The sequence below is a fragment of the Saccostrea cucullata genome, unplaced genomic scaffold (assembly GCF_032062105.1).
Source record: "Saccostrea cucullata isolate Sc308-1 unplaced genomic scaffold, CSIRO_AGI_Scuc_v1 ctg1299, whole genome shotgun sequence".
Classification (NCBI taxonomy): domain Eukaryota; kingdom Metazoa; phylum Mollusca; class Bivalvia; order Ostreida; family Ostreidae; genus Saccostrea; species Saccostrea cuccullata.
This window is the reverse complement of record NW_026919438.1, coordinates 108,223-119,385: the sequence shown is the minus strand read 5'-3', so window position 1 is coordinate 119,385 and position 11,163 is coordinate 108,223. Positions and strand designations below refer to the sequence as shown.

The window sequence follows — 11,163 nt, the reverse complement described above, 5'->3', positions numbered from 1 at the left end:
AAGTATAACTGGCAAGCATTACTGAATGTTTTTTTCAAAGATACAACGACCTAGAGAGGACATATAGTGCAGATATCGAGAAATTTCACTCCCTTGCCCTTAAACATGCCCAACGCATTTAGAATTTTTACTCAATAGTGCTGACTTCAGAAGCTCGTTTACAACTTGCAGATCGTGACATCATGTACAGATATATTGCGGGCTTATCGGAAAGCCTGGGATTTTTTGTTCGTGCTGGGGGACCAGTTGACCATACCCAAGCTTAAGAGACAGCGTTATCTGGCGCAGCGTGTGGATATAGAGACATCCCTAGTGCGCCATTACCTACCGGTACACCTGAAGTTCCAACAATTTCTGGAGCCTACGCTCAGCCATCAGTTATTCTTCTGATGGAGAAGATCAACAAACTTGCAGCTGACGTCGAACATCTACGTACGTATGGTTCGACTGTACGCCAGGCAGACCCAATCAGCCGCGACCAGGAAGAACGGCTTTGGACATCCGGTGCTATCGGTCATGAATCCAGTGAGGCATTACTATATGGAGTTTTTTTTCTACAACTGCAAGCTATCTGGATTATGAGTAGAGATGAGCATCACGACCTAGATATTTCTCAGTTTGAAGTAGGCGAGAACGACACTGGCAAGTTCATACAGTTCGTGGGACGTGCAAACAAAACATTTACAGGTGGGTTAAAGCATCGTAATGTTGCCTACAATAACATTAAACATTATGTTACTACCGAGGATATTGACCAAAATCTTGTCCATTTGTACACTTCTTACATTGGCCTAATTGATGACAAAGATAGACAATTTTACAAACGCCCTATTCCTGGAACTCTCAAATTTTCCAAGCAAAAAAAAGTTGTGAATAGGTTTGAAAACTTGATGAAAGAAATGTGCAACAAGGCAGGATTAGAGGGAAATTTCACGAATCGGTCGGGAAAAAGAACATGTGTAACCCAGTTGTACCAGAGCGATTTAGACGAGCAGCAAATCATGAGCAGGACCGGACATAGAAGTTTAAACGGAGTGCGAAAATACAAGCGTGCGTCTAACGACCAGCTGAGAGATTTTCAAATATTCTCGAACTACCTTGTTCCAAAAAAGTGAAAATTGTTGAAGATTCGTCTTTGTGTGTACAAAATGCTACATGCAGTTCCGGTAAAAAAAATTATAATACGGATGTGAAACCGAGCTTGCCAAGTCGACCAAATTCCGGTGTTGATTTGAAATGTAATTTGGGTCCTACAGAAACGTCAGCAACAGAAATTCTGAACCAATTGAAAAGTGGATTTAGTGAGTGTAGTTTCACTTTTAACTTTGGAAATTAATTACAATGTTCAAACATTCTTAGATTTGTTTGAAGTGTAAACAAATTCAAATAAATTTGTTTCTCGTGCTTTATTGAATTGTGAAATTTTGAATTAATAAAGAAACCCTGTTTTGCTTTATTTTTACGGCATGGGTAATTCAAAAGAAATTGTACCATGCAAGCCATGGTATAACTGCAACAATGTGAAATTATACCATGGTGTCTGGGGATTTATACAAGAATGCCTATAACATGGGGGCAATGGAAGTATATTAGGTTAACACTACATAAAGAATCCATATACAGCTGGCCACTGCTTGGTGGCCTATAGATTGATCCTATGACCAGGGGCTTCTTTTAAGTTTTGGACCTGGAAGCAAGCTACCACTATTTCAAAATCGTGTTGAGCTGTATTTCTGTACCCTGTATATTAGAGCGAGCTATGATGGCAACTCCACTATGGGGGTCTGATGGTCTATCCCTCCTGGCTATAGAACTTGGTATGGTGAATATGGTGGTAGGACTTCACAATCATATATATCTGATCCAAGCTATTTCTCTTGAACTGGGTCAGTTTGCTCTAACATGTGATGGAATAATTCCTTTTTAGCTCTGATTATTTGTAGATTTACTGATATGACCGAGTTTGCATTTGGAATATGAGTTATTTCTTTGGTGAAGATGTAAATTATGGAGGGCCATATCTGTGTTTGTTGATATCGAGTCCCATGTTGTTGATAGGTTAGAGTAGAACAATGATTCTGATTGGTGTGGTAATAAATCATCAAACAGACTTGAGTTAAAATTTGGAAGGCCGCAGGAGAAGCAGTTCCTGTAATGTTATTGTAATACGAATATGTAAATGTACGAACTGAATGATGTACGAGTTACTTTTATGTGTGTCGTTGAAGAAACGTTTTCCTGTTTTGTACACACGTGTTGTCAGTTCTGAATCCGCATATCCAGCCAGTGAACCCACATTTTAAAACTAATACAAAACGATACATGGTGTCAGAAGTGGCGGATAGTTCCACCTTCACAAGTAATACACGGCTATCACGGAATTATGCGGCATTCCCCCACCGACCATGGACTGGTCTAGTTCGAATTTGCCCGAAGCCTGGAAAAAGTTTGAACAACATGTGCTTTTCGCAGGCCCATTGAAAGAAAAGAATGAAGAAGAACAAGTCTCATACCTTCTATTGTGGATTGGCGAGAAAGGTCGTGATATTTATAACACTTTCCCAGCATTTTCGAACGACGACATGAAAAAACTACAACCACACTATGATAGATTCCTCAGGTACTTTCAACCCAAGTTAAACCCAATCTTCGCCAGATACAAGTTTAACAATGAAGTACAGGGAACAAACACGTTTGATCAGTTTGTGACTAAACTAAAACTATTAGCAAGAGACTGCAACTTTCAAGACACAGAGGAAATGATAAGAGACAGGGTTGTGTTTGGGATACAATCAGAAAAAAATCGGGAAAAACTTATGAACGTTGGCGAGGCACTCACCCTGGATAAGGCTGTACAGATAGCTCAGGCATACGAGTACTCTCAGGAACAGCTCAAACTCATGGGACAGCAATCGGTACACGTACAAGCATTGTCCAAGTCTACATCCCATGCACACTCACCTGCAGAGAGGAGTGGTAGGAGACCACCCCACCAGTCAAAGATGCGATCCACTCCGCCAAAGTTTCCATCTACTCCGAAGACGAAGCCATGCGGAAAGCGACATGGAACTCAGGATACTTGTCAGGCACAAGGTCAGAGGTGCAACAACTGCCACAAGTGGAACCACTTCGCCAGTGTGTGTCGTTCGCGATCCGTAAATGACATTAACCATGTGAACTCGAGTGACTGTTTGCAGAAGCCCAGTGAAATGAACAATGTTAATCGTGAAAGTGACAATACACAGAGATCTGTTGACATTAATCATGATTCATGTAATGTGTTTGGCAATTTTGTTCATGAGTCAGATTCAGATTTTAATATTGACAATGTTGATGGCAATGTTGAGCATGATCAAGCATTTATTAACATTAAGCTAGGCCCAAACCACAAAGAGGTTAGGTTCAAAGTAGATACAGGGTCTCAAGTCAATATTCTGCCCGAATCTTTGTACATTGATTTAGCTCCCTATCACACATTAGGCAAATCTTAGATCAAGCTATTTGCTTATAATGGCCACTCTGTACACCCCATAGGCTATTCTGTTATTCAAAGCAACCTCAAGGGTAAGGATTATAGCATAGAGTATCAGGTCGTACAGACGCATTCGCATCCAATTCTAGGTTTACGAGCATGCTTAGATTTAGGCATAGTTCACTGCACTTACTCTATTGATAAGGTTATGCCCTTCAGTAAGAGTCATGTACTTAGTCAGTACTCAGATGTATTTCACGGCATAGGTCTGTTTGCAGGAGAATGTACTTTTCAGGTTGATCCAAATGTTAGACCGGTTGTCAACCCCCCGCGCAAGGTGCCTGTAGCCCTACGCGACAAGCTAAAAGTAGAGTTAGACAGAATTGAGTCAGCGTAAATCATCACCAAGGTAACAGAACCAACAGAATGGGTGAACTCATTAGTCGTTACTACAAAGCCAGCATCAGGAAAGCTTAGAGTATGTTTGGATCCCATGGAACTCAACAAAGCCATTATGAGACCACACTACCCTATGAGGACCTTGGATGATATCCTTCCTCAAGTCTCAGGTGCCAAGTAATTTTCCAAGTTAGATGCCAGCTCTGGTTACCGGACTGTTAGACTTTCACGTGAATCATCACTGCTCACTACATTCAATACTCCATTCGGGAGATATCGATACCTGCGTTTACCATTTGGCTTGAAGAACTCGCAAAACATCTTCCAGCAGAAGATAGACCAATGCTTCGAAGGAATGTCCGGAGTTGCTGCCATTGTTGATGACATATTGGTTTACGGCAGGACCCCACAGGAGCACAATGACAACCTCATCTAGGTGTTAGATAAATGCAGGAGTGTGGGCATCAAGATGAACAAGGAGAAGTTACAAGTGGGAGTTCAGGAAGTTGAGTTTTTTGGCCACATCCTCTCAGCAGATGGATTGAAGCCAGATCCCTCTAAGATAGCTGCTATTAAGGATATGGAGCCTCCTTCCAATAAGTCAGAAGTTCAGACTATCATGGGTATGATCACTTACCTTTCAAAGTTCGCACCAAATCTTGCTAACGTCACCAGCCCGTTACTTCAGCTGCTGCTGAAAGACACGGAATTTATATGGGATACACCACAGGCCCTGGCATTCCAGAAGGTCAAGGACCTTATAACCAGAACACCTGGACCTCTGCTTACATATTTTGACCCGGGAAAACCAGTAGTGTTGGAGACTGACGTATCTAAGTTTGGGCTCGGAGGGATGAGTTGACAGAGATAGATGGCATTATATGTAAGGGTCACAAGATAATCATACCAAGAGACTTAAGACGCCAGATGATGGAAGCTGTACATGTAGGTCACATGGGTGTGGAAAAATGTTTGAGGAGAGCTAGAGACATTATATTTTGGCCCAGGATGTCAGCAGACATCACGAACATGGTTCTGGAATGTGGAGTTTGCTTAGAGAGAAGAAACTCGAACCCCAAGGAGCCACTGATCAGTCATGATATTCCAGACTACCCATGGGAGACCATAGCTACAGATTTGTTTACATGGAACAACCAGGAGTACCTCTTAGTAGTTGATTACTACAGTAGATACTTTGAAGTAGAGAAACTACACAAGACAACCAGTCAAGCTGTTATAGAGAAAATGAAGAAGATGTTTAGTAGACTTGGTATTCCACGGAAAGTCGTATCGGATAATGGTCCGCAATACGCAAGCCAAGATTTCTCCACATTTGCTCAGGATTATGACTTTAACCATGTCACTTCCAGTCCAAAGTATCCACAGTCCAATGGACTAGCGGAGAAGACAGTACAGATTGCAAAAAGAATTTTGGACAAGAGCAAGGCAGATAGGGAAGATTTAAACCTGGGACTACTAGAATACAGGACAACGCCTTTGAGCTTAGGCTACTCGCCCGCCCAACTATAGATGAGTCCCAAGTTAAGGTCCATACTTCCAGTAGTTCCAGATGAGCTGAAACCAAAGGTGCCAGTCAGGGTCAAGGAATTGATGGTAGCAGAGAGAAAGAAACAGAAAGGATACTATGATCGCAGTGCTAAGCCTTTACCACTGCTTTCAGTAGGAGACAGTATAAGGTACCATGAAGGGAAACTATGGAAACAAGGAATAGTCACCAAAGAAGGAGACAGCTCGTACACGGTTAAATGCAGTGAGGGAGTAGTATACCGGAGAAACAGACGACACCTGATGAAGTCAAAAGAAAAGCTCGAGCCTGACGTATCAGATTCCAATATCGTCAATTTTGAAATCGGACCAAAAGTGTAGGTAGAGTAGCATTTTGAAAGAAATTCACAGAAATTTCTATTTTTAGTAACAACGGCAACACTGCTCATGGAATCAAAAACAGATGCACAGAATTATGTATCTTAGTGTAGTCTACTTGTGTGCCTAGTTATATTGAAATCGGATCAGAACTGTATTTGGAGTAGCGTTATGAAAGAATTTCACAGAAATTTCTATTTTTAGTAAACATGGCAACACCGTTCATCGAAATCGAAAACTGATGCACAGAATTATGTATCTTAGTGTAGTCTACTTGTGTGCCAAGTTATAATGAAATCGGACCAAAACTGTAGGAGGAGAAGCATTTTGAAAGAATTTCACAGAAATTTCTATTTTTAGTAACAACGGCAACACTGCTCATCGAAATCAAAAACTGATGCACGGAATGATGTATCTTACTGTAGTCTACTGGTGTGCCAAGTTATATTGAAATCGGACCAAAACTGTACGAGGAGTAGCATTTTGAAAGAATTTCACAGAAATTTATATTTTTTGTAACCATGACAACACCGTTCATCGAAATCAAAAACCGATGCACAAAATTATGTGTCTTAGTGTAGTCTGCTTGTGTACAAAATTATATTGAAATTGGTCCAAAACTGTAGGAGGAGTAGCATTTTGAAAAATTGTTAACAGACAGACGGACGGACGATGGACGCATTACTATCGCATAAAAATGCAGGTATATTAATAAACTTCTGACGTCATGACCTCAGGATAGCTCTCGCTTGGCGAAAAAATGTGTAAAGTAACCGAATGACTGCTCTATTCAATACATATTTCTAATTCTATGCTTAATTTTTGCTTGAAATGCACCTTGATGCATATCATAGACATTAAACCTTTATTCATTTCTATACCCATAATGTATGACAAACATGTGAACTGTTTTTATTTGTATCATTGAAAGAGGGGCATTTAAATTTCCTACATATGCTACATTTTAGCCATTTGACCTTCCCCCATTAAATGTGACCCGAATCCTATGATGATCAATATTTTCCAAGTGTTTTTGATGGTATAACTGCTCTCGCCCCAACGGGCACACCGTAAAATATATTAAAGTATTACTTTCACGACTTTAATAAACACAATATTCATAAATGCGAAAATTATTTTGATATTTTATTTACTTCAGTTTATAACTAATCGACCAGTAATAACGGATTTAATAATTTTTAAAGTTGCCAACTCGAAGTTAACATGAACGAACGGAAGAGATATTACGATTGTAATGTATGTTAACTGTTCGTTAACTATTTCGAAAGAGACTAGAGTTAACCCTAATCCAGGTGCTAATAAATTGTTCGCTAAGCTTATACCTAACACAGAACTGCTCACCCTTCTGTTTTTTGGGGGGAGGGGGGTAATTCTTTCGCTTTTGTTTCTAATTTAAGTTGTTACGCAAGTGTGATCAATTCTGCGCTGTATGTGTCAGACTCCACAATTATGGCCTACTTACAAGTTTAAGTGTAATATCGGTTTGCTTTGTCGAAATCGTCAACACATTTGTAAAAGGGAACGTTTGTTTTTATCGTGCAAATTATTAATGCTCCTTTGAATCACACACTGCAACACTGTAATCCACAGCACTTGTAAATCCTAAAATATAAATCCCAATGTATCGATTTGATTAAGTAATCCTTGTATAAAACCTTTACCGCTCTTTAATAATAAAAGCAATTCTATTAAAACCAATTCTATTCTACTATTTATTTACAGTTGAAAAGAAAAGAAAAGTTATGAAAAATAATTCAACCCAACTTTTTTTATTCTCCTTACTTACCTAAAAGTTTCTTATTAAAGTTATATGTAATTATTAAACAATGACATGTTTTAAAAACCAATTAGCTTGGATTACGTGAAATCTCCGGAGATAAAATTCAATAAAGATCAAGAGACGAAAATTAAACACAGAAAATAATTTGAAAAACTCAAAAAATAGAAAGAGTTGTTTTCAGAAGAAAAAAAAATTGGAAAAATTAGCTTAATCATAAAAACTAGAAAAATATTCCATTACAATTAAACTTCATCGTGATAACATGTCCTCAACAAATTTTTCAATTAAAATTTGTATATGACAATTGCTTAATGTGTATCACTTCCTAACTTCTGTATATTCACAGTGGGGTGCTGTCTAGGTGGAGTTTGTTAGCCAGCCTCTTTATTAATTCGCAGTATATATCTGTCATTGAGGAGATGACCATTATAAATAGGGTTGAATTGGTTAATTGCTCTGTAGACTTGTTGATTATTTTTAAAATGTCGGAGGCTCAGTTAAGATGGGCTATACAGGTTTTGGTAATTAAACATTTATTATAGTTTAGTTAGGATTTACCAAGTCACACCTGATATTTCACCGAAATCTTACACACCAAGGGCTTTCGGAGAAATTATTTGTGGTAGCCTAAATTATTAAACGGCTATTAACTTCTCTTATTCCTTGATTTTAATATCAGCACCGATTTTTTACCGAAATTTAACAAGTTGTTGTGTATTCGTGACTTGGTTAATCTTGGTAAACACCGAGTCGCACCGATATATTTACCAAGGTGTAGCACTAGTGATTGCTTAAAATAGTACTAGGGATTTGTAATAAATATATAGGTATTCATTGATAATTGCTAAATTATCTTTAAGCGTAATAACATCAAAAGGGCGATAATCTGGCTGTCAATTAATTTAAGGTTTTACTCAAGTGTCAAAACTTTTTATCTATTTATCCTCAAATGTCATTTTTACACATGTCACATTTGAATCGTTATATATACTGTTTATTTTGAATTGAATAATCAGTCTGAATCTGACAGCCGTCCCGAGAACACTGACCCGTATCAAAATTTGTTAGATCCATGTTGAAAGTTAAAACGCTGGTCTGAGTTTATCTTAAATCTGTCTAATAAGACTCATAGCTGGCAAAGGAACGTAAATCGTGGCTGACAGAATCTGAGGTAGAATCCTCAGGGAAGCTGACAGAGTCTTCGGGCAGGATCGTCAGGGAACTCAAAAAAGTTCTTCAAGCGGGCAATAAGCCGTTCACGTTTTCTACTTGGGGTCTTAATCTAGCACGGCCCGAGTGATGATCGGGTTGGTTTACATTAAAATGTGCTTATTGGTGCAGATGTCCGGGTACAACGCCACCTCTCATGAAGCTAAGCGAGTATTCGCCAAATTTCGAAGTTACCGAGTAGAATGACCAGCTTTTACATTTGCATGTAGTTCCGACCACAATGACAGGTTTCAGCGCCGCATTGCAGCAGATGTAACAAACGGCATTACACCGTCTGCAACGCCATGAAGAAGCGCTGTGGTAGATGTGGAAAACGGACATTTCAGCAGAGTGTGCGGAGAACCTTCATCCCGCGCTGTAAAATTAGATGCTTAGAGGAAAAGAGACACCGAACGTCTACAAGACTACATCAGCAGGAAAAGATTGTGTCCAGGTGCTACCGTTTGCAAGCATAAGCGATTCAAAATTTAAAGAATGTTTTAATTTAAGATCAGTGTATTCAGCGGAAGTCCAATCTGTGATAAAAGGTCTCCAGTATTCAACAGCGTTAAAGAAAATGGATAGTAAACTCCTAGAATGGAAATTACAGGAGAAGTCAAAGGCCATCGATGAAAAAGACCAAAAGATAAAACTGTATTCAACATACTATGCCATGTCGCATCTAAAAAAAACTTTCAGGACGTGTTTCCCATATCAACTGGCTTCTTAAAAAATTTGAAATGGAAAATATCGTACTGCGTTCCATCAAACAGAACTGTGTGTGTAACCGAGATGCTAAAAACAGTAAACTTGCCCGAGAGGAGTATAGACAATTTAAACATTTTGAAATGTACAAAGAAATTCTGAACACTAAATGTTGAATGTTTTTGCCTTAGCAATATGTTAAATTTTGTACTGTTACAGACGTGTAATCTTTTTTTAAAGCTTGAGGACAAACTTTTTGTGGCAATGGGAGAATTGTCTTATACAAATTTAAATTGAAAAATAAAAAAAAGAATGTCTTAACAGGACCGTGATTTGAACTTTATTTTGGGTGAATGACGTAGCAAGGCCAATTTCGTTTTCTGTATGAGTGTCTTTCGCCCACGGACAGGCGCGAGTCCCTATTTTTCAAAATAAGGATTTGTTACCGCCTTAGTATTATCTAGTAAACGCTTGTGACATACTCCTAGCAAAATGACCCTTTTTTGCAATACATTCAATTAGAATTTCTAACTTTATTAAAACATGAATCACCCCCAAAGTTGAAGCACACATAGTCCTTGGAAGGCGTTCTAAAAGATGTGGCCCACGTTTCTGTTGTTCCTGCTAGGGTTGGAATTGCGACAGTTTATTGTCTATTACGGCAGCCATGTCCAAAACCACGTCTTCAGGTCCAGATGTGAAAACGTCTGTTATGGCGACAGGCTATGCAGTCGTTCGATTTGGCGTCACTGCAGTTTCTGCCATCCGCGCGCTTTTCCATAGATCTTCCATGGTCTGCGGATCCTGGGGAAACACAATAGACCTCCAATCCTGTCGAAGTCCTTCCATAGCCAGGAATGTTATGAAGAACTCCTCCATCGTTGAGTCTTCTGCTAGCTTTCTCACAAGGTATATATATTTTTCGACCGTTTCCTCTGGGAACTGCTGTATTTGTAATGTTCCCTTTTCACCGGAGCTCTGGATTTAAATCTTTTGTAGATTGCTTCTTCTACTGTCTTTATGATGTTTTACATGCTGAGTAAAGATGCATAAACCACTGGTGCGCTGTAGAAGTCCGATAAAAAGGAAGCATATAAATTGCCTTTCCCCCGGAAAGGCCATTGGGGGGAGGGGAGGCCATGTAACGACACGAATATGAGAAATGTTGTCCACCATTCTGTGATGGATCCAGTTCCATCAAACTTCTCCAGAAGTGGAACTGTTATTCTCGGCTTGCTGCTGTGGGTGGACTGTGTGTGGTGGGAGGAGGAGGTGTCTGTCTGAGAGGCCGCCTGTTCGGGATTACTCTGTACAGCACTTACTTCTTTCTCCTGGAGCGTCTCTTGCAATATGCGATTCTGTTGCTCTGGTTGTTAAACCCTCCTTCTCATTCTTTGGATTTCCTCCTCATCGTCGTTTTGTTTCTGTTGCAGGCGGGCGCATGTCTCCTTCAGTTCTTGGTTGTGGGAGGTGCCATTTTCGATCTATTCTCCACCAGTAGTCGTCTCTAACTTTGTATATTTGTATATTTATTTAATGAGAGGTTGATTATTCTCGTTGGGGTGAAACAGAATTCTTCCTTTTCCCTGTTGACGACTTCAACACTCAGCAAAATACCTTAAAGGTGTTTGCTGAGCGGAATAATCTAAATAAAAGAGAGAGCAAATTAAAGTTACGTCCGATTTTTTGGCAA

General features: G+C 39.4%; 1 protein-coding gene across 1 annotated transcript; it reads left to right on the top strand.

Annotated features, from left to right (window-relative positions):
* Window positions 1-4,798: 4,798 nt before the first annotated feature.
* On the top strand, window positions 4,799-5,401 carry LOC134231644 (uncharacterized protein K02A2.6-like). Its single transcript, XM_062713629.1, has one exon. It carries the CDS (start codon window positions 4,799-4,801, stop codon window positions 5,399-5,401), a length of 603 nt encoding a protein of 200 aa, XP_062569613.1.
* The last annotated feature ends 5,762 nt before the right edge of the window (window positions 5,402-11,163 follow it).